Below are 26,449 nucleotides of genomic sequence, written 5' to 3' on the forward strand. Positions count from 1 at the left end.
CTCTCTGTAGGGGAGTGAGATCTTGCACCTTTGCGAGTGACTCTGTGTTAATAAATGCAGATGAAGCGCAGAATTCACCTCCTAAAGCTAAGGCGTATAAAGTGACTTTTATCATCTTTATTTAGTGCTTTTTATTTTATTTTTTTTAAGATTTTATTTGAGAGAGAGAGTGAGAGAGAGAGAGCATGAGCAGGGAGGGTCAGAGGGAGAAGCAGGCTCTCCGCTGAGCAGGGAGCCCAACATGGGGCTCCATCCCAGGACCCCAAGATCATGAGCTGAACCGAAGGCAGACACTTAACCGACTGAGCCACCCAGGTGCACCTATTTAGTGCATTTTAGATTCACGTCAGGCCTTAGTCCCCAGATCTGTGTCCCTGCCATCCCTTCCGGTGTCACGGACGGGATCTTCAGTGGTGGGAAGGGCACACTCTGGGCTCACAGAATAGGCTCTGGTTTGAGAAGACATGGTGATGCGTTTGTTGTGCCCAGAGCTCTAGGGCAGGGGCTCCCAGGACGATTCCCCGCCATTTCCACAGCCTCCTGCAGGGAAGGCCGGCGCGCTCCGTGGATCAGGGACGCGGCAGCTGGGTTTGCTGTCTGATGCCTGGCAGCCCACACCCGAGCGTCTGGGGAGCCCGCACACGGCAGGTTCAGGCATACCGACCGAACCTTTATTTTTTCCCGAATCTGGAATGTCCTTCTTTCTGCCAAGGGAAAGGTTAGTGTCTTTGGTTTTACCTTTGAGAATCCCTTAGCTGTTCATTCAACAAATATTTGAGTGTCTGCTCTGTGCCTGGCCCCGTTCTGGGCACTGGGGACAGAGCAGAGAACAAAACGGCCCCAATCCCCGCCCGAGAGCGCACCTGCTGGTGGGCTGGAGGGAAAACGGAGGGCTCCTAGAGCCTAGGGAGCGGTAGGTGGGTTACAGGAGTGCGTTTGGAGGAAGGCGACGTGGGTTCAGACCCAGCCCCGCTACTCACCCCGGCGTGGTTGGGCAGGTCCGCCCCTCGGCGCCGGATTGCCCTGTGAAATGGGGGTGATGGTGGCGCTGCCCACAGAAGGGCCTCGTGAGGACTAAACAGGTTAGTGTATTTGAAGCACTGTAAGGAGTCCCTTGCACATAGTAGGAGTTAGCTGTCCACCGTCGCTGTGGTTATCCCAGGAGGTAATGAGAAGTGGGCGGGCACTGAGTACAGCCTGGCGGAGGCGGCGGCGCACCTTCCTGATGGCCCGGACATGGGGCACAAGGGAGAGAAGCACGGATGGTGTCGCCAAGCTGGGCGGCCTGAGCCGACGTGATGGAGCCACTGTTAAGGAGATTGGAATGTCTGGGGGTGCTGGGAGTTCAGTTTCGGACACGGCAGACTTGAGATGGTGTGTTTGTTCCTGGGGCTGCCGTGGTGACGTGTAGACCGGGTGGTCTAACACAGAAATGTCCCCTCTCACGGTCCGGAGCCAGAGGTCTGACGTCAAGGTGGCCGCAGGGCCCAGCTCCCTCTGGGACCCCGGGGAGAGCCCGTCCTTGCATCTCCTGGTCCTGGGGGTGGCCGCCGGTCTTCGGAGCACCGTGGCCTGCGCCCGCGTCACTCCAGTGTCTGCCTCTGTCACTTGGCCTTCTCCCTGTGTGTCTGTGTCTTCTCGTGGTGTTCTCCTCTTGGGAGGACACCAGTCCTGTTGGACGAGGCCACCCTAACGGTCTCATCTTAACTTGACGACATCTGCAAACACCCTGTTTTCCAAGTCTGGCCACATTCCCAGGTCCCAGGGGGCCAGGGCTCCAGTGTGTCTTCTTGGGGGACACAGTTCAACCGCTAACAGACGGCTGTTGGACATCCCAAGTGGAGGCGTTGAGTAGGGAAGGCCTGGAGCTCAGGGGTGGCCCAGGTGGGAGACGCAGGGAGTCACAGGTGGGTGGAGGGCACGGAATGCCAGGTGACGCGGTGAGGTCGCCATGAGGCCTGTGTGCATGGTGCCCAGAAGTGGTTGCAGGGCTGACCAGTGGGAAACTCTGGTCCACAAGGGGGGAAGAGAAGCCCCAGCAGTGAGGCTGAGGTGGGCAGGTGCAGACGTTGGAGGAACGCTGGCTGTGCCGTGTCCCGGAATCCAAAGCAAAGACCAATTTCCAGAAGTTTCCAGGAGGACAGAGTGGCTGACTGAGGGACATCCTGCTGGGGGTGGGGGGGCCCAGGTAAGAGGAAGACAGAAAACATGGGCTTTGGCAAAACTGAGGGTTTGACCAGAGCAGCGGCGGGAGTGTTGAGAGAATTCTAGGTAGAAACTTACCCACCTGGATTCCCTTATCTACAGCTTTTTAAACTCGATTTCCAACCTCTGGGGTTTTATCTGCATGTTCTGTGTTTGCTTCCGAAAGTTCTCCTCGTTGTGTGTACAGCGGGCTGTGCGTCTGGACTTGGGATGATGCTGAGCACACCCTGCCCGCGGACATCATTGCTTGCCGGGGCGGGGAGGGGTGGACGACGATTCACATACAGTGTGGTGGCTCGGGGTCACTGGTCCCCAGGGAGAGCCCAGTCCACGCTCACTAGAATGGCTGCCAGGAAAACAACCAGCGATGCCAAATTGGAGGCGGATATGGAGCGGATGAACCAGAGGAACAGTGGACCGTGGGAGTGTAACTTGGTATTGTCTCCTTTGGAGAGGTGTTTGGAATTAAACAACATTAAAAATACACTTACTCTATGACCCATCATGTTAGAGCCCTAGGTATCTACCCAAAAGCAATGGAAACAGACATCCACAGAGTGAGTTCTACAAGAACGTCCGTACCAGCCTTGTGCCCAAAAGGCTGAAGCCAGAAGCGACCCCAGTGCCCGTTGAGGAGGACAGACGTTGTCCGTGTGAGGAATACTGCTCGGCTGTAGGACAAGTCCCAGCACACATCACTGCAGGAGAGGAGCTCAGAAACCTGTTGATCAGAAGAAGCGAGATGCCCCCCACCCTGCCGGGCAAAAGAACAAACCCACATATGTTGATACACCGTCCAGTCCATGGCAAGCAAGTCAGAGGTGCTTGCCTCTGAGGAACAGGAGGGTTGCCTGGAAAGGGGGCAGGAAGCGAGCTTTTGGGAATAATAGAAGTGCCTGTCTCTTGCTTTGGATGCCGACCATGCCAGAGCCCACCGGTGGGAAAGCGAAGATCTTGCATTGTTATTGTATGTAAATTCGAAGTCATTAAAACCAGGAAATGACACGTGTGACAGGTGTCCCCAGGTGCTGTGGGGCACAGATGAGGGAATGCCAGCTTCCAGGGGGAGGCTGTGGGGGCATCCTGGGCAGGGCCCCCACCCCGGGTCAGGATTTCCTCGTGAGGTTGGAAAGGCAGGGAGACAGCCCGGGGTGGGACGGGGCTCTGCCTAGAAGCAAGCGCCGGTGGCTTAAAAAGGAAATTATTATTTCGCTGAAATAATCCAAAGCAAAACGGATCCCCCTCCCTGCCGTAAACTTCTTAATGGACTGTGTTCAGATTTCAGTTTCAAAGCAGCTTTTAAAAAAAATTTCTAATCAATGCAAGTATTTTCCGAGTAATACATTGTTCTTGGTGCTTCGTTTTTGAAAGAATTATTCAAGAGTGTTGCCTTATTCAAGTAACCTAATAGTGTCTGTTTTTTCCCCTTACAAATAAAAGCTGCAGATTCTCGTTGATACTGGAAGCAGCAACTTCGCCGTGGCAGGTGCCCCGCACCCTTACACAGACTCGTACTTCGACGCGGAGAGGTGAGTGACGGGGCGGGGCCGGGCGCGGCGGGGTTTCGGGGCAGCACGCCGGTGCTGGAGAATACACTGGGACAGGAGGAGCCGAGAGTCTGTCGTTTTAAGGGGGATCTGTGTATGTATATACTTTTGTGTATGTGCAATGTGTGTATGGTTGTGTGTACTTTTGTATGTGTAGATATCCGTGTGGACATGTAGACGGTTGTGTGCGTATTTGTATGTATAGGTTTGTGTGGACATCTGTGCGTATGTGTGTATTGTATATATGTGTGTAAACATTTGTGTGTGTAGGTATTTGCGTGTGTTTGTGGTTGTGTATATGTTTGTACGTGTATATTTGTGTGTCTGTGTATATGATTGTATATATCTACGTATACGTGTAAATATCTGGGTATGTGTATATGGTTGTGTGTATATTTGTGTGTATGTGTAGATAATTTGCATGTGTAAATACGGTTTTGTGCATATTTCTGTGTGTAGACATCTGGGTATATGTAGATATGTGTATGTTTGTGTGTGTGTGTGTGAGTGGTTGTGTGTTTTTCTGTGACCGGTGGACTCGTCTGGGCACGTGTGTTTGTACCTGTATGGGTTCCTTCCAGGGAAATCCAGCGGAGGATTCTCCTAATAGCTGTGGTGTGTTCTTACGACATTTACTTTCTGAAAATTCGAGTCAGCTGGACGTTGTGTAGTTACACCTGATTGCAGAGAGCACAGCATCCTTTGCTGGTCATTGGGGCCTCGAGTCCTAACAGTGGCAGTGGGCTAGCGCAGGGAGAGGGGCATTCGGTGTGAGCGTGAGGCTGCCCTGGGCAGCGGCCTGGTTCTTGGACGTTCAGTAGTGGTCAAGGTGTGGTTCATCGAAACCACTTCTGTGGGAGCAGGGTTGCTGGTGCGAGGAATCTGTGGCTCGCGTAGGAAGGAGCACAGAGCACTGAGACCTGGGACCGGGCTCCAAGCCTCTGTCACAGGGCGGGGATGTGAGACCGGAGTGGAGCCCGGACGGCTGTCTCTGCGTGGCCTGGGCCTCGGGGAGCCGGGGGGTGCGCTCTGGACACAGCCACCAGGGCCTCGTGGCGGCGTTCGGCTCCCGGGGGGCCCGTGGGGCCAGAGCCCTGTCTTCCAGTTGCGTGTGTTACTTTCACATCTGTGTTCGTGACCCTAAAATTGAAACTCAAACAGATGAAACGAATAAGCTGACACATGGTTTGCTTTCTCGGAGCGGCCCCATGAAACTCCCTGCTCACTTGCCTCACCCACAGTCTCTGTTCCCGGGAACAAACCCCAACTCTCGCTAGGGGAAAAGAACGACTGGGAAGCTTCTGGAAATTGCAGGCAACTTTAACAAGGCAGCCTAGCTTGCCCTGTGTGGGAGGAGTGCCGGTCTGTCTTCTCCCGGGAGCGCGTCTTGGTCTCCATTTTGGTGGCACAAGAGGTGTGGTCTCCGAAGAGCCTGCAGCTTAGTGTGTAACTCAGTGTATTGATAACCGTTTCATCATTGACATTCCGGGTGAACTTCCCGGCCAGGGACATGTGCAGTGGGGGCAGGGCTGTTTCTGTTTGTGTGCAGGGGGCGGGGGGCTACCCTCTGCCCCTCCCCGTTCTGATGGGTGGTCCGTCCACGTCCTCTGCCCCACCCCCACGGCCGCCCATCCCCAGGCTGCTCACTCTGGACTGCTTCGTCATGGAGCAGAGCTTCGAGTTGGTCCTGACCTTGATTTTACTCATGTAGCACGGGAGGTCCAGGAGGGGAGGATACTTGTCCAGGTTCCAGCTTCTAGGTCAGCAGTTCTCAGACCATCAGCCCCCACACTCCGTCCATATAGCCGGTACTCTGTAATGCCCTGAATGAAATGCAAAGGTAACATCACTTGCCTACGTACCTAAGTCTAGACGCCCTACTGTGGTGCTTGGGAGAATGAAGAGGTCAGGCGGAGAAAGGTAGTCAGGACCTCGATATGTGCATGCTCTGGTCGTCTGCAGTGGGGGGCCATGAGCGTCCCGGGGGGCTTGCAGCACCCAGTGCAGACTGATAGAAGGGGGTCGAAGTAGACTCAGACCCCTACAGCAGCTTGGGTTGGTGATGTGATTTTCCAAATAGGTGAAGAATCTTGGTAAAGTTTCCCCCCAAAAGTATCACCTTCCCCTAGTTTAGTTGCATTTCTGGAAAATGCAGTGTGTATTCGAAGTATGTAAAAAAAACGTTACTTTGGTGGCAAAGCAATCCTAGCCCTCCGTCTTTCCCACTGTAGGGCAGTGGTCCCCATATGTACCCAGCGTCCCCACACCTGCCATGGGGCTCAGAACACGCATGCTTGAGGCTTGGCTGTATCTTTAGTGGTTTTTTCCGTGTAGTTCTGTCTTTCATCACGGATCTGCAGACGCGTGAGACAGAGCAAAGCCAAAGTTCAAGAGATGTGCGTAGTCACGTTAGCTTCAGGTGTGCGGATTTAACCCTATGGATGAGTATTTCCTTCCTGGTGGGTGAACTGCATTTCTTTGGCAAACGCCCACAGCCAGGGGTCGATAAAGACCAACAGCACTTCGCAGCAGTCACGCTTTTGCCACGTAGTTACTGGAACATTCGAGGGTGAGTCATAGTCAACGTTACAAATACTACGTACGATGCCAGTGAATATGTGTACGCTCCCGGTGTCGTAATTACTTCCTACTTTGTTCATGGTTTGGTTGAACAGTGGTTCTGTCTCAGGCTTCAGTAGGACAGGTCCTTCTTTTTTTTTTTTTTTAAGATTTATTTATCTCTTAGAGGGCAGGCGGTGGGGAGGGGCAGAGGGAGAGAGAATCTCAAGCAGACTCCCCGCTGACGGCGCATGGAGCCCGATGCGGGGCTCGATGTCAGGACCCTGAGATCATGACCTGAGCCAGAATCAAGAGTGGATGCCCAACCGACTGAGTCACCCAGGCACCCCAGGACACGTCTTTCTAACTTACCTGCTCACCTTGCTGGCCAGGCTTGTGGTCAGGTGGCAGATGTTCCTGTTTTTCATACTTAAACACTGAGCCTGGTTTAATGTGAAAACTCGTGGGAACGACTGTAGCCTTCCTTCCTGCTAACTCCGTGAGAGAGCTGAGGGCTCCCTACCAGCTTTCTGAGCACTCAGGGTTCCCCTGGGCTCCCCCAGAACCTACCAGTGGGCAGGGGAAGCCCCAGGCTCTGTCATCATCAGCCCACTTCTTTGTTCGCAGGTGTTGCTGAAATGTACTCAGGACCCATAAGACGTCACCGACATTTTGGCCCTCTGGCTTTCCTTTTAAGAGAACTATTCTTCTGCAGGGCTGTCAGGTTTCTTCTTAGCCAAATCAGATGGGAAGCATCACATTTCTGAGTTTGGGGCAAGTTCTGTCCCATCAGCCGCATCCCTACAAACAGTGGGTGCTTTGCAGGTTAAGTACCTGCTCCAATTTACGTTAACTTTTTCTCTCCCTTCCTCTGTTTTTTTTATCCCGTGCTTCTCACGGGCTTCTATTTGACACAGATTGATTGATTGATTGATTGATTTTAAGAAGATTTTAGTATTTGAGAGAGAGAGAGAGCACTAGCAGGAGGGAGGGGGAGAGGAAGAGGGAGAAACAGACTCCCCGCTGAGCAGAGAGCCCAATGTGGGGCTCAGTCCCGGGACCCCGGGATCATGACCTGAGCCGAAGGCAGACACTTCACGGACTGAGCCACCCAGGCGCCCCAAGCACAGATTTAATGTGGTGAAGATAGGAACATTTTCTGTGTGAGGTATGTATTACTGATTTGCGTATTGCTTTCAGCTGACTTTCCATTGGCCTAAGGTGTATGCTTTCCACCACCATATTTAATGGAAGCCAAGAGAACGTTCTCACTTCCCTTCTCAATTTCCAACAAAGGGTTCTTTTCTGAGATGTAGCTCCCTGCCCTATGATGTTTCTGTGTTTGCTTGTCCCTCTGATCTCCCTTAGTTAGAATAAGGTTTCTGGTTGGATTTGTCAGCCTCTGATTCAAGTCCCCCAGTCTTTGGATATTCAGGTTTAATGCTTCCTGAAACATTTCCCAGTAATTGGAGATTTGGCTTTGGGTTCTTTGACAAGAGCTCTTTGATTATGGGATGAGCCGTCAGGCTACCATTAATGACTTGTGTAGCTTCTTCCCATCAGAGGCCCTCTTTCCATGGTGGTCAATGCTCCAGTGAATTTCTACATGGCAAAAGAAGATTGTGTATTTCCTTAGATGTACTTCCTTTTTAGCCAATAAAATAGCCTCTAGCCAGTTGGCTTGATTAAAGATCCGATATATTCATTCCCTTGACCCTCTACTAAACTATTCGGGGGAAATTAAAATGTCTCCTCCTCCCATACTCCCATCTGGGGTAAAGGCCCACAGAATAGTTGTGGCAAAGGGAGCAGTTTATTTTCCTCAACTGATGCTTGTAAGTAGTGTTCGGATGTTAGGAAGTTACCGGCTGACCTCCTTAAGGATGCTGAGCTGGACCCCTGAGAAAGGCCTCATCTCTCCTTGTGATGATGACCGATACCTGGGCCTGATGATTTAGATTGTTTTTCAAGCCTGCCCATTGTCTGCTTGTCCCAGAGGGGACTGTTGGAGCCCACGAGCGTTGGCCATTGTTGAGCGTGTTGATGAACCTCCAGGGTGGGCGGGCTGGTCGAGCGGCCCCTGGGCCATCAGTGGCCCCATCCACTCTGGTCTGATCACTTCCAGACCCTTAGCAGAGAAGGGGGACGGTATCTGGTCAACTTGGGCCAGTCTGACAACCCCAAAGGTAGGTTACAACCCCCCCCCCCCAAAATGCAGAAGAGCCCCTGGCTGCATTCGGGTGGCTTCAGAGAACCAGAGCAGAACCCAGGACTCAACTCTTTTCAATTATGCCCTTCCACCTTCTCTTTTTATGTCCTCCGAAAACAATAGCGGGTTTCTTTTAAAATAATAAAATGTTCTTTGGCTCTTTTCTCCCCTGTTCATTGATTTCACCTTTCACTTCTGTGTTTCCTTAACACTCTTATCAGAGGCAGAATGCCTCCTGAACTTGGTTCAAAGTGATTTTATTGCTGTGAGTGGACTTTTTCCTGGCTACCTGCATCCCTGATTGATTGCTGTTTCTGAGCACCCAGAATGGATGCCGCAGGACAAGCCAGTCTGGGGTTCTCTCTCAGTATAGTTAATTAATGTGCAGAGCAGTTGAGAGCCAAAGCATCTTAGTGCCAACAAGTAGGATGTTAGAGCATGAAGATGGAGGAACCCTTTTTTTTTTTTTTTTTAAGTGCTGGAAACTACGTCGATACCCCTCAGAGTTACTTACAATTCATCACTGGGGTTTTTGCCCTTTGAGGCTTAGTTCAAGGAGTTCAGAGTATGCTTTTACTTTTTTCTCGCATTTTCTAGAACTATGCTTTCTACAAGGGTAGCCGCTAGCCACATGTGGCTATTTAAATTATATAATATTAGAGGAAATAAGCTTACTTCTTCAGCCCTGCTGTATAATTGTGTTTTAGCGCTCAGTGCACCTGCGGCTCCCGTATTGACCAGCGTAGATACGTACTCTTTCCGTCATGGCAGCCCGTTCTGTTGGACAGTGCTGGGACTCGGGAGAACTCTGCCTTTAGAAACCAAGAAGACCCCACCGCCACTCCTGACCACCTTAACCAAGTCCTACAACAGACTTGCCCCTTTCTGTGGGGATGGCTGGACTTCCAAATGAGACTGTTGTGGGTATTCATTTAGAGTAACTCTATAGGAGCATTTTCAGGGGAAAAAACCATTTTTTTAAAGATTTATTTAAATTTTTTGAGCAAGTGCGCACGCATATGCGAGCGGGGGGAGGGGCAGACAGGGAGAGAGAATCCCAAGCAGACTCCCCGCTGAGCACAGAGCCCCACTCAGGGCTCCGTCCCACGACCCTGCGATCACGACCTGAGCCAAAAGCAAGAGTTGGGACACTCCACTGACTGAGCCACCCGGACGCCCCAGGAAAAAACATTCTTGCACTTTCTAGTAGTAGTTCATAGATTGAATAAAGACAGTAAGTGTTTGGATAATTATAATAGTAGCAGCTGGTTTGTTTTTGTTTTGTTTTGTTTTTTGTTTTTGTGTTTTGCGCACCTGCTGCGTCCCAGGGATTTGTTCTAAACGCTTTCCAGAGTTCACGGTCTTGGTCTTCAGAATTAACCCCATGAGAGGTGGTACTACGTGGTCTCCCTTTTTCAGTTGAGGCCTTAGAGGACAGAGAGGTTAAATAACCTGGCCTGGTGTCACACAGCTGAGTGGTTGAACCCGGGCCGTGTAATATCAACGGCCTCTCATCCCTGCACGCGGCACCGAAATACCCAGAATGCTCCCCCCCCGTGAGGGGATGAACGAGCTGGTCAGGGTAGTGTAGGAAACACGCTATATAGACAACCAAGAGGCTGCTTCAGGCTCTTAGACATTAGCAGGTTCTAATGAGCATTCTAGAGACTGGGCAGTGTAAAAATAAAAAATTTCTCCAAACAAAGTGATGGTTCCTTAGGCTGTGTTGGGGAGAGAACTAATCTTTGAGATCAGGACTTGGCAGACGAGGGCCCACAGGCTACATCCAACCTGCTCTTTCTGTTAATACAACGTTATTAGGCTACAACAGTGCCCATTTGTTAAGTATCCTCTGTAGCTGCTTTCTCACTCTACTGCGGAGCTGGGGAGGTGTAACGGAGATCATGGGACCCGCAAAAGGTTTTCTTAGCCCTGGACAGCAAAAGCGTGCTGAGCCTGCACTGGGTCCTGTTCTCTTCGCATTTCAAAATAGCCTTTTCTGTTAGCGGCGGCGTATTTGTGCCCTTGAGACTGACCCCAAATGGTCCAAATTCAGTGTTTTCATTGCTGTTCACCACAAATGTGTACAGCCTCTGCTTTGCAGCAGGTACATCTGACTTGGTGCTGGTGGTAAATGTGGGATTAGAGCAACCCTGCAGGCGCCCTGTTTCAGTGACTGACTGCCCTGCCTGTGTGACCTCTGATGGGCGGGCCCCCAGGGCTCCGTGTGCCCAGACCCGTCCCCTCTCACTCTCACTCTCTGTCTGTGTCTTCTGCCCTTGCCGGGAGACACGCGCACGCGAGGTAGTCCCCTAATGTGCTGTGCCTTTAAGATCGTGGCAGAGCGAGCTAAGATGGTAAAAACTAAAATTAAGTAGTCTCCATATTTTGTATCCCATTATGAAGTTCGCATAAATCAGGTATCTCCAAAATGTGTCTGCCAGGCGTTTTAAGAATCACTTATTTCTTTTTTCTTTTTTAATTTATTTTTTATTTTTTAATTTACTTTTTAAAAATGTTATTTATTTGACAGACAAGAGAGCACAAGCAGGGGGAGGGGCAGAGGGAGAAGCAGGCTCCCTGCTGAGCAGAGAGCCTGATATGGGACTCGATCCCAGGACCCTGGGATCATGACCTGAGCCGAAGGCAGACGCTTCACCAACTGAACCACCCAGGCACCCCAAGAATCGCTTCTTTTTCCTGATTATAAAAGCTATGTATGCAGAAACTCTAGATGGGCCTAACCACAAGGAGAGTCTCCCTCCCAAACCCCACCACCCAGAGGGAGCCACTGAATGTTTTCTTCCCCCTTATTTCTGTGTCATTGAAAATGAGTTTGTAAATAGCATTCTTTGGTGCTACATAATATTCCATCATCGAGATGCACTATAATTTTACTGAATGGTTCCCTTTTTCTTGGGCATTTAGGTTGTTTCCAACTGTTTGCTATTTTCAGTAAAACATAATGACCGTCTTTGTTCCTGAATCTCCATCTGCATCATGGGTGTTTCCTTAGGATCAGATGCTCAGAAGTGCAGTTTACTGAATTAAAGACTGTTAACGTATTTAAAGCTTGAGAGATGTGCCCCCAAAGAAGAGGTCATACCATCTCTGACTTAACTTCCTTTTGGACCCCAGGCAAGACTGCACTAGTTCAGACAATCCTACGACAAAGACTTGGTGTTCAGAGGCTTAATGTGAAAATAGTGAATGAAAACCTCAGGCAAATGGGAGCACTTGACAATGATTTGCTTGGTGAATTGATACCTCTCTCAGGAACTTAACAGTTTTCCTAGGGTGAGTGTGGTTTGAATGTTCAGATATTTGCCTAGAGACATTCTCTGGGTCCCTTCCTCTAATTCAGAGTTTTCAAAACTCAGATGGGTGTAAGAATTACCTTACAGGTTTGGACACCCCAGGGCCTTGACACCTGCTGTCCTTCGTCCAGAACGTCCTTCCCACGGGGTCATTGTCTTTACGTGGGTACCACACAGACGTGGCTGCACTAGAGAGGCCTGGGTGACTGCCAAGTCACTGCCCCAACCCCCACGCCCACTTTATTCCCTGGGGAGTCCTTCCACTCTTTATCACTGCCTAGATTGGAATTTTATGTATTTGTTGGTTTCCCGCCTGTCTCTGAAAGCCCTGGGGCAGCATTCTCATCTGCCCTGCCCATGGTCTGACCTCCTTCACGTTACTCTGATTGAGTAGCTCTTACCCATAGGACCATATGCACACAGGACTGCAGATGGTATCACAGGGATTCGCGGCACTGGCTGTACCCCCATGTTTTGGTATGAGTGTGGCATTGGAGAGAGCCTGGAGAAGGAGCCTGTGACATCAGGAGCAAATATGGGCGCTGAGGAGGAAGGCGTGGTGGTGGTCTTTATTTGTCACATGGGTTGTGCATGTGACTCTGGGCCCCAGGCCCCTCGCTGTGTCACACAGAGCAGCGCAGGGTCCCTGCAAAGCCACAGGGCCAGGCTGGTGCCCAGATCGGGCAGGTACATGCTTCAGTTGTGTAGACGTTAAACTCGGGGCTGCGTGTCGACCCCAGAGTCTCCCTCACACGTGGGCACGGAAACACCACCCCAGTGTGAGTGTTGATGTTTTGTGGGCTAGGTCCCTTTGTCGACAGGAATGAATGCGGTTCGTGATGTGTGCATTCGCGTCCCTGTGCTTGCCGCCGTCCCGGGCCACCTGGTCCGAACGCGGACGAGCAGGTGCAGAGCGGGCCTTGGCTTTTCCTTCTCCAGGTCCAGTACTTACCGCTCCAAGGGCTTTGACGTCACGGTCAAGTACACGCAAGGCAGCTGGACGGGCTTCGTCGGGGAGGACGTTGTCACCATCCCGAAGGGCTTCAATAGCTCGTTTCTTGTCAACATCGCCACTATCTTTGAGTCAGAGAATTTCTTTCTGCCTGGGATCAAGTGGAATGGGATCCTGGGACTCGCGTATGCTGCTCTGGCCAAGGTAAGGCCAGTCTGGGGATCTAAGTAGGTCAAAGGTGGGACGAGTCAGACGGGCGGCGGGGGTGGGTCCCGGCTGCGGGACACGGTTGGTCGGTGAGAGTCGCTTGGTGGAGACAGACCGTGGTCGCACAGTTAATTACGTTTCTAGGCATCTTAAAAATTTAAAGTGAATGGTGCAGTTCTTTGAACCTTCCTGCCAAGATATACCCATAGCATTACTTTTTTTTTCCATTTGTCTTTGTTTTTGCTTATTTTACTTCTGTAGTTTAAAAATGTTAACAGAATCTGAGTCACTTTAATTTTGGCGTCGAAGTGTTTTTCTGAGGGGAGGATTAAAAGAAAACACCCTTATTAGATTCATACATTCTCATGGAGACGTGGAGCCTGCGGCTGGCCTGGAACCTCGGCTGGGGAGGCCCCCCACCAGGGGAGAGAGCATCCTGCTGCCTTCCCGTGGCTGCGGATACCCCACGAGGAGCCACCTGGAGCCCGGGTAGGGCCTGAGATGCACGTCCCAGGGACTGCCAGCCATCAGCCCAGGAGGGGAACGCTTGCAGCCCGCCCTCTCATCAGCATCAGAACTCGCACAAAATGGGAAAGACAGACTCTGCAAACATTTGTACTCAGGCCAGCCCAAAGGAAGTGACGTTGGTGTGCCTGAGGGGGGATGCAGGTGGGGAATTCCCACCAGGAAGGGAGCCGGAGATAAGCGGGTTAGATACCAGGGCATGGCCTAGAGCAGAGCAGAAGGCGCTCACCCCTCCTGGCCCGTAACGGGCACCGCACCTTGCCCTCTCATTGTTCGGTGCTCGGCTTGGAGCCAGAGAAGCATGGAACAAACAGAAGCAGGTTGGAGGAGCCGCAGAGCCCCCCGTGGTCCATGAGGATCCAGGAGGGAAGGCCTGTTTTCTCTCCCCGCAGGGATGTGCGTCCCAGCCCCAGTTCACTAGTAAATGCTGCAGGGGGGTGAGGCGGGGAGGGGGTGGCAGGCAGGGGAGTTCTTGACCCTGTGATTTTCAAGGAGAGGGGGGCCCGTGAGGCAGGCGGGCTGAGGACATCCCACGACTTGGTTCCTTAGGTTCTGGTGCGCTTCGCAGGAGGCCGAGTTCTCCCATTTTAGGGATGTGCCGACCGAGGTCAGAGAGGTTTACCCTGCTCGCCCAGAGCCTGTCTGTGGAGCCTGGGGGGGCTGTGGAGCCCCTTCTCAGTACCGTAGGGTGAGCTTAATATGAACTGTGTAGACTCTTAATAACATACATTCCTCAGTACGATTTCATGGACAGTGTGACCGAGGACAAAACATTGCATTGTTACCTGACTTGGACGTGAAAGGTACAAACATGATTGGTTTTATGCTGATTATCGGAAAGATGGCAGAATAAAGCTAAATTGCCCGCAGTGGATGATACTGATAATAAGCTTCCTTGCAAATAATGACTTCAGGGTCCCTAGGGGTGGCCGGACTCGCCACACGACCTTTTTCTGTGTGGAATTCCAAGATGAAGATGATCGGCTTCCTGTCCTGGGTTTGAGGAGATGGTCACAGGATTGGGAGGACGTGGCGCGTGGTTGGGAACAGGGCTAGCAGGGTGGTGTGGCTTCGTGGGCCAGAGCTGCGGCTGAAATAGGTTGACCGAGCGCTCAGTGGTGGCCACGGCGCGTGGTGGCCATGGCGCGTGGCGGCCCCCGGTCAGTCCCGAGGATTCCTGCTGAGGATGTGCGTCAGACCCTGCCCTCCGGGGTCTCCCACGCCACCGATGCCTGGGTCCAACTGCACACATACGAGTCGGGCTCTCTTGGGTTGACCCTGGCACCTGTATGTTTTTAAACTTCAAGAGGGATCCTGAGGAATAACTTGGCAGAATCATAATAGATCCCTTACTGTGCGCCAGGCACTGTTCCAAGGCCTTTGTGTGTACTGGCCCATTTAAGCCCCAGGAGCAGCTCTGGGAGGCTACTGTTTCCCCATCTCACAGATAAAGAAACAAAGAAACAAGTCACGCAGTGAGCAAGTGGCGGAGCCAGAATTCAGTCCCAGGTGGTGGTGACTCTGCAGCCTCCCAAGCAGGTGGCCGGAAGAACGGCGGCCTGGGTCAGCAGCACACCCGGCCATGCTGGGAAGGGGGGGCCTTGTCCCCGTCATCCACCCAGAAGCCACACGTGCTGCCCACGTCACCTATGGAGATGGTGCCGAATCCTGCCAGAGATTCCACGGAAGCAGGAGGAGGAAGCCAGATGCAACTGAGTTAAATAAGTGGGAAGATTTCTACTTGCTAATGGGCTGGGGTCTTACTCCCTCCAGAGTTACAGTTTTCATTCCTACAGGCAGTAAATAATAGTCCCGACGTTGACCGCTGGTGGTCAGAATGTGCCCGCAGCGTCTGTGCCACTCCAAGTAAGTTTCCATCGGGAACCAGCAGCTCAGAGAGATCCAGATCTCCCGGTCGTCAAAGCCAAAATTTACACGCAGGTGCTTGACCGGCCCTCGGGACCAGCAGCCCTGGAGGCCCACCCCCAGCTCGGAGCTGCTCGCACAACCACACCTCTTCCCTTTGAGCCCTGGAGACATGGGGGCGCCCCGAGTGAGTGCTGGCTCCGTGGAAGGAAGGCACGGGCCACTGAGGTCCACTGAACTGTGGTGGCTGGGAATCCGGGGCTTTTCAACCTCAGGGGTGTGGGACTGTTCTTTCCTGCTGTTTTCCTGCTCGCTGGAGGTCAGCGGGGTCTGGGGTCTGAGAGGTCTCGTGCTCAGCACCTGTCATTGGTGTGTGGCAGACGACCGTGGCCGGGAGAAGTGAAGCATGTTTTCTGAAGCCACGAAGGCCGCTCCCAGAGACGCTTCTCTCCTCGCTCTGGCTGAGATGAGAGTCCACCGCCCACGCCGGTGACCCACTTCCACGTCTCGTGCCTGCATCACAGGGCATCGTGGTGATAAATGGGACGACGTCCTAACTCCCCAGCAATACCGTCTTAGGTTTGCGTCTCAGCCTTGCGCAGGGTCCGTGCAGATCTTCTGTGTCTCGTTCCAATTGTAGAAATACTATCTGATTTTTCCAACAGAGCCGCACGCACAGGGAAAGCACTGCGTAGTAGGAAGGCCTGTTGTTGGTTTCTGAATCACTGCCCTTGATCAGAAGCTTGTTTGTTGGTTCACCGTGAAAAGAATTAAATACAAAGAAAAACCATTTTGTACCTCATGCCCGGTGTCTGCTCGGGGTCAGTCCTCATCTCAGCTGCTGTCCTTGTATCTCCTGCAGCCGTCAAGTTCCCTGGAGACGTTCTTCGATTCCCTGGTGGCCCAGGCGAAGATCCCCAATGTCTTCTCCATGCAGATGTGTGGGGCAGGGCTACCTGTAGCTGGATCTGGTACCAACGGAGGTAGTCTTGTGGGTATCTTTTAGTCTTAAAGGGGGAACAAAAATCGCAAATAAATCGGGCAGCTTTTCTGTTTTATGAACACCCTGGTGGAAATATTAGACGCAGAAGCATACATAAGTACTGTGGAATTTTGATAACCCTTGTTATAGAACCTTTAAAAAAAACTGGGTAAAATTAGGTATTATTTTTATCTTTCCTAATTATCCTGCCAGCCAAAAGATGATTCTCAATGCTTCCCCAAATTCCATTAAAGCTTTTTAAAATGTTTCCCTTGAAGGGTAACTTTTTGGCAGGTGAGGGAGGGGCAAGTGAGGAACCGTAGGGGGTGTGGCAGGTGGGCCTTACCCAGGCTTGGCCGCCAGTTGAGGGAAATGCTGACGGTTTCCTAAATTTGGTGTAGAGACAGGAACACCTGCATATCCTTTCTTTGCACACACACACACACACACACACACACACACTCACACACTCACACACTCACACACTCACAGCAGAAAGTTTTCTAGTGAAACAGAAACAGATCAAGGCCCCCAGCCCTGTGGATGTGCTGAGGCTGAGTGTCCCCTCGATGGACCCTGCACCCAGATGTCTCAAGCAGGAGGTGACAGGGACAGTGCACGAGAAGGGCCCCTCAGGGCGGGTGCTGACAACCCTCTAGTCCAGCTATGAGAAGCAGACACTCGGTTGCTTTCATTTGCTTACACTACACCCGATCTTAATACCTTATTTACCCCCCTTTTCAGGACAGAGGACAGCCTAGAATTTGTGGGGCAATGTTTTATAGTTTTGCAACATGAAATTTTGATGAGGGAAGCTCCTTTGTTTTGCTTTCCATGCAAATGTGTGAGATTGCAAGTCCTCCTCTTGTCTTCCGAGGAACTGAATTCTTGTCCGTCAATGTGGCTCACTATTTTACTTCATTTGTTTGGGGGCGGATCTCAGTATGGTAAGGCTAGAATTGTAGGTACTTCTTTTATAGAAGGGAAACCACCAGAGCATCTTGATCAGACGAGGATATAAGATTGTTTAATTTTCAAGCATATATATTTTGTAACATCGTCATAATGTGAAGGTACTGATTCCAGTGAGGATTCACCTTCTGATTGTATGCTTCTCTGTGTAACCTGTTGATATGCCTCCATATTTTTTCTCTTACACCCGTAAATATTTTTCTTCTCAGGTCCTGGGTGGAATTGAGCCGAGTTTGTACAAAGGAGACATCTGGTATACCCCTATTAAGGAGGAGTGGTATTATCAGATAGAAATTCTCAAGTTGGAAATTGGAGGCCAGAGCCTGAATCTGGACTGCAGAGAGGTATTCACATTGTGATCTCTTTGTGTCTGGGTGCCTGGGTCACTTCACTACTATAGTTGGGACCCAAATAGGAGATTAGAAGGTACAGGGACGCCTGGGTGGTGCAGACAGTTAAGCGTCTGACTCTTGGTTTTGGCTCAGATCATGATCTCAGGGTCCTGGGATGGAGCCCTGTGTTGGCTCTGAGCTCAGGGGAAGTCTGCTTGGATTCTCTCCTTTCTCTGCCTGCACCTCCCCCCCCGCCACCAATGGGCACACTGTCTCTAAAATAAACAAATAAATCTTAAAAAAGAAATTAGAAGGTACACTACAAGATAAATCAAAGATTCATTACATTAAAAGTTACAGGGGCTTTTTGTATGAAAACAAACTCCTCCTTCCAGAAAACTTGCTTCCTTCCGGTCACTTGGCTTCATAGGGAAAAATTAGCATAAAATGGTGTGTATGAAGAGCACTATCCAGCCCCTTTCACTGTTCTCCTGGGCCTGATGGTTCCTGGACTCCATTTAAGAGGATCGAATAAGCAGGCTTTCATCAGTGCAAGGGAAAAAACAACTAGAAATAAGCAAAATGAAACTGAAAATAAACCATCAGCTTTATCTTCCATTCATGCCCCCCGCCGCTCACCTCTCCCTCCAGGACAAGTGATGCTCTGAAGAGCAGCGTGTCCCGACTGTCCTGACAGGAGGCAGACATGCAGAGCTGGGCGCCGAGTCATACAGGAGCCCCGGTCACACCCTGTCTGCATTTGGCTTACTTGCGGCCATAATGACGTTATGATGAAGACAGCTTGCGGGGGTCCGTCTCCCACAACGTCTGCAGGATGGTTTATAAAAACCGCCAGCATTTCATTCCATTCCTGCCTGCCCTCACCTCCTTTCTCACGAACCATCCCCGTCCACCACGGTGCCCATGTGCACAGATGCCTCTGAAACCTGTCGGAGCTTGAGAGAGCGGTGTCCCCTCCCACTATGAGAGTGTCCAGTCCTAAGGCCACAGAGCTGGGTTTATTGTCAGAGGCACTTAGTTGCCACTAAAGAATCCAGTGGTAGAATCAAGGGGGAAGGCCTATAATACAACACAAACTCGTGTGTGCACACGTGCAAGATCCTCTTCCTGAATACATCCTAAAGTTCCATCCTAAAGTTCCATCCTAAATGGGGTGTCTGTTAAAAAAAACTCCATCCTAATTCTCTGTCTCCATTCCTGGGATAATCATTGATTCTGTAGGATTTGTATAAATGGTAATTAATGTGTCATTTCAATCTGAAAGACAAGGGGGTCTCCCCCCTTTGTTCTTGGGGCTCCTCGACAGGGACGTCTGGGCACCTCCAAACGGGGAAATGTGTGCATGGGGAGAGCTGTTGATTTTGGTCACGTCACTTCCCTTTCCTGGTCTCCGTCTCCTTATCTGGGAAGTGAGAATGTTGGGCTGGTGTCCCAGTTCCAAGACTGGGCAGTGAGTGGAGCTACCAGCGAGGTAGGGCTGCCTGAAGTTGTGGATGGCGGACCCACAGTGACAGCGGGCTGGAATCACATTGCATGTCACTCATGCCCTCTCCCCACAATTCTCCTCTGTTCCAGTATAACGCAGACAAGGCCATCGTGGACAGCGGCACCACACTTCTGCGCCTGCCCCAGAAGGTGTTCAATGCAGTGGTTGAGGCCGTGGCCCGCACGTCTCTGGTGAGTGCTCAGGGTGCTGATAAATCCCGGAGAGCACCAGGTCATGGCCACGTGCTGGGGAGCACTCCTGTGTATTCAACAGTCTTCATCTGGGGATTTTGAGGGGTTGGATTTTTTTTTTTAAACTATTACTTATTAAGTTCACAGCCTTACTCTTAACTAGCAAAGAATTTCTTCACGTTAACCTCAGGGAACTTGGATCTGGAGGTGCCATGCTGTTTAGTATTTCAAATAATAGTGTAGTGGATGTAGTACTTTTTTTTTTTTTTAAGATTTTTTATTTATTTATTTGAGAGAGAGAATGAGATAGAGCATGAGAGGGGGGAGGGTCAGAGGGAATAGCAGACTCCCCGCTGAGCAGGGAGCCCGATGCGGGACTCGATCCCAGGACTCCAGGATCATGACCTGAGCCGGAGGCAGTCGCTTAACCAACTGAGCCACCCAGGCGCCCAGTACTTTTTTTTTTTTTAATCTAAGAAAAAAAGCCTCTTGGTCACATTCTATATTAAAGGAAATAGTGACCAATGAATATGTTTGTAGCCTTTAAAACAAGAGACATGAGCCCCAAATCATACTTTTAGGCCTTCATCCAGGCTGTGGTGGGATTCTAATTCTTCTGTAAAAGAATGTGATTCTCAGAAGACAAAGGTCAATCAACCAGTATAATAATTATTAAAATCCTGCTCAAGAACAACATGCATTTTGTGAGAAGTGGCTGACAGCATTCCAGTATGGCCCCAACTTTCCAGTTGGTTCTGGGCACCAGGGTAGACCGAAGGCATTGATTGGGAAGAGCACAGCTTCAGGGGTGAGATGGACCTGAATGGGGGCTGGTTTCTGCCGCTCACTAGCTGGGTGCCCGGGGCGGGATTCGGGCCCTCGGAGTCTCCACGTTCTCATCGCGGGGCTGTCGGGAGGGCTGGGGTACGATGTGCCCCGCACAGCGGTGCTCTAGAAGGAGAGGCATCTAATGTCCCACCGCGGTTGCTGGTGCTCTTTGTTCGAACGGGAGAAACGTTTCTCTCCGCTTCTTGGGTGTTTTCATAAGCCTTGCTCTGTACAGGGCCACCCTTGCAAGGTCACCAGAAACCAGCATCTCCTGTCCAAAGTCTTTATGCTGGTACTAACGCAGGCCTGACTGTCCCACGACTCCGCTGGCCGAATTCAGAGAATGATGGGAAGATGCATAGCGGTGCTTTGTTACAGGTTCTAGCAGGAGCAGGGGAAGGAGGAAGGGGCGTTTGATTGTCCTGAACCCGACTTCAGAGGTCTGAAACTGCTGTGGGAAGAGCAGCGAGTGAACTAAGAGAACGGACAGGAGCAGTGAAAAAGAAGTAGCTTAGAGGCCCCTTTTTGAGCTTGAAAGGACTTCAGGGCAGCAGTGGTCAGAAGCCAGAGGAAAGCTCCTATCTTGTCTCATATCTGCTGAATCAGAAAAAATGGCAAGGAAAGTTTTTAGTGCCCTAAATTCAGAATGCTGGCTGAAAATCAGACCATGCTTAAAATACGGAGCCATATGCTGATTTTCTTCAGTAGTGAAACTGTCCTCAGCAGACCTGACACGAGCATCTTCAGACTGAGTATTCTGGGCTGCAAGTGTGTGAGGACCATCCCGCAGAAATGCTCAAGGGCATGCGGGTGAACCTGGCTCGCCCTTGGCCAGCCCCGCCTCTGGGGAGCCCGTGGTCAGCGGGGACTGACTTTATAAGAAAACCACGAGGTAGAAGGAGTGGGATTACAGAATTTGTTTGCCTTATCTAAAATTAATCCTCTGATTTCAGAGCCTGTGTCAGGAAGGGGGAGGACCCGGGAAGGTTCTCCGTCTTGGGCAAGAAAAGCCCAGCGAGGGCGGACGGGGTCCCTGTGTCCGCGTGCCTGGTCCAAAGATGGGCATATTCTTTCTCACCTATTGAGTAGCGTTTCTTTCTGGTTAAGGGAATAACCTGGCTTTGGGGAATTAAATGCAGTGCATATGTTGGGCTCCTGTCTCCTGGCCTGGTTTGTTCAGACGGGATTTTAGGAATGCATGGTTTATAGGTCTGTATTTTGAAATGGAGTTCTGTATATGGCAGAGACCTGGGCTCCCTCTCCTCATAGCTGCAGCGCCCTTGTGCTCGGCCCAGCGCTCCCCCATCTGTAAAATCCAGACGCAGGATGACACCTGCTTTAGGATGACTTCGGACTCTGAACTCTGATCTGAAGGTCAAAACTGTCCTCCAAGGACACGTGGCTTAGCCTCCGGGGAGGCCCTTGGACTCAGGGATGCCTCTTTCAAGGCAGGTGGTCCCCCATCCGATTCAGAGCTGTGCCCCTTAGGTGAGTTTCCAGGCCTGATCCCTCATCTGCAAATTGGAGCTGCCCACGGGCGCTGATGTGGGGCTCCCCGTCCTGGGCGCTGATGTGGGGCTCCCCGTCCTGGGCGCAGGCCCACCCAGCCTCACCTTAGCCCATCCTTAAGTCCAGCAAATGACTGCCCCACTCTGTTGACTCATCTGCCCTCTGATACATAGTTCAAATCGACTTAACTTTTACAAAAGGTAAAAATATATTAACGCCGGGGTGCCTGGGTGGCTCAGTTGTTAAGCGTCTGCCTTCGGCTCAGGTCATGATCCCAGGGTCCTGGGATCGAGCCCCACATCGGGCTCCCTCCTCCACAGAGAGCCTGCTTCTCCCTCTCCCCCTCCCCCTACTTGTGTTCCCTCTCTCGCTGTCTCTCTCTCTGTCAAATAAATAAATAAAATCTTTAAAAAAAAAAAAATTAACGCCAACATTAGACATGTTACAGATCACTGACGGTTTCATAATGGATGGTCCATGTAATGGGTGAAAACCCCAGAGCGTTTTCTCCCCACTGTCTGGTCCTGGAGGGAGGGAGGGACGGATGGAGGGAGGGACGGATGGACGGAGTGACGAGGGCACGCAAGCTCGCACCTGCCATGTATGGTCCTGCAGCACACAGCACTCAGCGTTCATCCAGTGAGGCTCCGATTCCTCAGTTGCCCTGCTTGGTCTCCGCACCATCCCTGCTTACCTGTCTTACCTTCCCTCCACTTCCATAGCACCCTCCTTCCTGGACTTCCCGGCCCTATGCCCTCTTCGTGGGTGTGTCCTTTGCCTGCCCATCCAGGGTGGATCCTGGGCCCCTCCCTTCTCCCTGTATCCTCTCAAAAGGGATTCCCTCGGTGCCACATCACCACTTCCCACCCACCCTTAGTGACTCTCGAGTGGGCCTGGCTAGACAGGAGTTTAGACTCAAGAACCAGTGGCCTATGTGAATCCCATTTGGACTCCTAAATCACACCCGGCTTGCCACAAAGCTCAGATCTCTGACACATGATCTCTGATGAAGACGCCAAGGCCACCAGGATACCCTCTGTCCCCCATCTCCTGCTCCTTCCCGTCCGTCGCACTGGCCTCCACGGCTGCCATCTGTTTTATCCAGTGAGGCAGCTTCCGTGCTCGGCCCGCCCTCCTTCAAATTCATCTCCTAGGGCTCCCTGGCCCTTAGCTCAGCTCAGCTTCCTGGGGATGCTCCCTTGACAGTCACGTCTTATCCACGTCAGTACTCTCCTAGCTCCGCCCCATCCCATGCTCTCCTGGCCCCGCCCCATCCCCTGCTTTCCTGGCCCCGCCCCATCCCCTGCTTTCCTGGCCCCGCCCCATCCCACTGCTCTCCTGGCTCCGCCCCATCCCCTGCCCTCCTGGCTCTCTTGGCCCCGCCCCATCCCTTGCTCTCCTAGCTCCTCCCCATCCCATCCTTCCCTAGCTCCGCCTCCCCATACATTCCTATCTCCATCACATACACTATTAGCAGGTGCAGGACAGGTCGGGTCTGCTCAGGAACCTTCCCTTGCTCTGGTGAGATAGTGGGAGTTATTTGTAGTTAATTTGAGAATTTAGCGACGAGTGGGCATGTGCAGGTGGCATCGCTCGTCATCAGGTTCAGCAGACCCCTGCTGGGAGGCTCAGGTGGGCGCTCTGTGTTCTTGACTGTTCATTTTTCCCACAGCTCTTTCCCGAGTCTCTCCTGTGGGCTAGGTGTTAGAACTGTAAGGCGAGCAGACAATACATTTCTGTTGTTTGAGGACTCAGATTGTAGTGCAGGAAAGAGAATGTAAGCAGTTACACCCATAAATGTCACATTACAGCTGCTACGAGGGGAAAGACCAAGGGGAGAGCTCTATGGCAGGGTAATCAGCACGGTGGGGAGGGCTTCCTGGAAGGTGGCATCTGAGCTGATGTCTGGAGGAGGAGAAAGATATTCCAGAAGAGCAGAGAGCCCGCGCAGGGCTCTGCACCAGGAGGACGAGTGCTGTGCTCGAAATTCAGAGGAGAGGTGATGCCCAAAAGGGTCTGGAGGGCCACATGTCGGATGTATTCTCTCTTCTAAAGGGCCATTGCCCCCTACTGAGGCCTTGGGCACATTGCTTCAGCTCTGTGTGCTCTGGTTTCCTCACCTGTAATGTGGGGTGCGGGGGTGCCGCTCCTGGGCCGCTGGGGCTTTTCGAGGACTAAAGTCATTAGTGCTGCAGAGGGTTTACAGCGGTGTCTGGCGCCGGTCGGTACCCTGCGTGCCTGCCTGTGCCTAATCTTGATAGCTGTGGATTTGTCATCACCGGTCTCCTTCCAGAGGACGGCTGTCTCCACCACGCCGTCCAAAGGAAACACTGTTTACCGCCACGGGCATCTGGCGAGGTGATGAGGGGAGCTGGGAGCCGTTTCCTGTTGATGTGCCAGACTAGTCCTCGCTTCTCACATGATCTCGTTTTGTCCAGATTCCAGAATTCTCTGATGGTTTCTGGACTGGGTCCCAGCTGGCTTGCTGGACGAATTCTGAGACACCTTGGTCTTACTTCCCTAAAATCTCCATCTACCTGAGAGACGAGAACTCCAGCCAGTCGTTCCGTGTAACCATCCTGCCTCAGGTATGAACTGGGACCTGTGCTTTTCTCCCGGAACACGCACCACGCCGAAGTGAGGCGCTTCGTGCCTCATGCGCCTAGGTAGGTAGCATAGTGGTGCTGTGGGATGGCCGAGAAACCGGGCGGCCCTCATCAACGAGCCTGCACCCCTGCTCGGGCGTGCACCCCTGCTCGGGAGTCTGGGCAGGCCCGCTACTCTGAGCACGCTGCGCGCACGGGGCCCAGGCAGCCCAGACCCCGGACTGGGGAAGTGGACCTACCTCCCAGCAGGAGAGGCTGGCTGCGTGGTCCCATCCCAAGGGCCTGGCAACGGGGAAGGCCAGGAATGGAGGACATTTGTGCAGCATCCATCACAGCACCAAAATATGTTCTTTTATTTTATTTATTTATCTTAAAGATTTTATTTATTTGAGAGCGAGAACGAGAGAGCACAAGCAGGGGGAGCAGCAGAGGGAGAGGGAGAAGCAGACTCCCCGCTGAGCAGGAAACCCGACAGGGAGCTCGATCCCAGGACCTCAGGACCATGACCCGAGCTGAAGGCAGATGCTTAACCAACTGAGCCACCCAGGTGCCCCCAAAATATGTTCTTTTTAAAAGGAGAATAAAACTGGACCCTCAGAGAGATGAAGACATCCTTTTGTTTTCCATATTCCATTGGCTCCTTCCTCCTCCTAAGCTTCTAATCAAACAAAGCATGTTCTGCCCTGCTCAGTCACGCTTCTCACCTCCTCCCGGTTCCCGAGGCTCTCAGGTCCCCTATTGCACCCCTCCGGGGACCTCCAAGTATGCTCCGTGTAGCCCAGTCCCCTCCTTTCTGCCCTTAAAGCCATTGCCAGATGATCTTCCTAGGTGGCATCTTCCAGCCTGCTGTCCCTGCTATGAGCCATCAGGGAGTCCCCACTCGGTGCACACTGATGACCTTACTCCCTGTGGCTCTCTGGTCCTCACTGGACCCTTCCACGCCCTTGACCTGCCACTCACCAGTCAGTGTTCTCCCAGGCTTCGTGCTAGCTCACTCTCCTGACCTTTACTTCTGCCACCCCCCCCCCGCCAGAAATGCCCTCTCCTCCCCCACTCCCTCTGCATATCCAGATTCTTCCCATCCTTCAAGATCCAACTCAAACAACCCCTCTTTTGTTGAACCTCTGCTGAGCAGAATAACCCGTTTGTGAGCCTGCCCTTCAGACTCCTAATGCATGCTTCCTAGTCTACTCATCCCGCAGGCAGTCACCCCTTTAGGGGGTATTTTATGCTGTTGCCTTTTTTGTTGGACTTCTGTTTTCTTTAAAAGCACATACACAGACTTACAGTTCTTCCTCCGTTACGTTAATTCCTTGCAGAGGAGAACCATGAGATCGGAGATCCTTGCTCCTTCCCTGGCACGAGCGTGCATGGAGACTAGTGTGTAATCACTGTTTTTTTGAACAGACAGATCAATGTGCCTTTGTCGTGATTTGGTGACTTTGGGACGAAGGGTGGGATTGGGGGATAGGGAAGGAGGAATGATTTCAGAAGTGAAAAGGAAGTGATAATGCTGCCTTTTCCCTTCTCCACTTTATACGTGGAATGGTGGGTTACTGGGGAAGAGCCTGAGAGCCTCAGGAGAAAACACGGCTGGACAGAGGACACGTTGACCGAGGCTTGAGTTACATGCTCAAGTTACACGCTCAGCTCCGCCCCTGACTCAACGCTGTAACGTGGAGCAGATCACTGAGCCCTTTCTCCGTCTGTCCCTTTAACTATAAAGGGAGGAATCGTAGTACTTGCCAAAGACATTTTCACTGCACACAGTGATATGTTTCCTGCATCTTTAAAATAATTGCTCTTTATGATGAAATCTTGGCCAGTCGAACAGCACGATTTGGACAGTATTTCCTCAGTGTGGTTTGTAACTCAAGTTGAAGCCTAGCTTCAGGACAGAGGTGAGCGTGTGATCGTAAATAAATGGCGGGGGCGTTGGTTGGCAGAATCAGGGACTCGTAAGATGCAGGAGAAAACAGGCATTCTGGGGAAAATCTACGACGTCCAGGGCGGGTAGTAGCCGCCAGAGCTGGAAGGTGACTGGGGCTCGGCAGCTGGTTCCAGGACCGAGCACGGGCCGGGGGCAGGAATACAATGAGGGAGGCTTGGGAGTGTTGCCTTTAATTTTTGTTATC

The 26,449-nt window shown here is 51.8% G+C and overlaps 1 protein-coding gene and 1 non-coding gene across 3 annotated transcripts in view; one reads left to right on the plus strand and one right to left on the minus strand.

Moving 5' to 3' along the window:
• The window catches only part of BACE2 (beta-secretase 2), a 91,795-nt gene that overhangs the window by 30,743 nt on the left and 34,603 nt on the right, over window positions 1-26,449 (plus strand). For both annotated transcript variants that reach the window (XM_032392518.1, XM_032392519.1), the window contains exons 2-7: window positions 3,646-3,734; window positions 12,777-12,993; window positions 16,250-16,378; window positions 17,551-17,685; window positions 19,270-19,371; window positions 24,147-24,296. In XM_032392518.1, coding sequence (XP_032248409.1) covers window positions 3,646-3,734; window positions 12,777-12,993; window positions 16,250-16,378; window positions 17,551-17,685; window positions 19,270-19,371; window positions 24,147-24,296 — 822 coding nt within the window. The remainder of the gene's footprint in view (window positions 1-3,645; window positions 3,735-12,776; window positions 12,994-16,249; window positions 16,379-17,550; window positions 17,686-19,269; window positions 19,372-24,146; window positions 24,297-26,449) is intronic.
• On the minus strand, window positions 15,951-16,052 carry LOC116624615. The gene has a single exon (XR_004297924.1). It is a non-coding gene; the product is annotated as a U6 spliceosomal RNA (small nuclear RNA).

The sequence above is a fragment of the Phoca vitulina genome, unplaced genomic scaffold, assembly GCF_004348235.1.
Source record: "Phoca vitulina isolate PV1807 unplaced genomic scaffold, GSC_HSeal_1.0 scaffold68, whole genome shotgun sequence".
Lineage (NCBI taxonomy): Eukaryota > Metazoa > Chordata > Mammalia > Carnivora > Phocidae > Phoca > Phoca vitulina.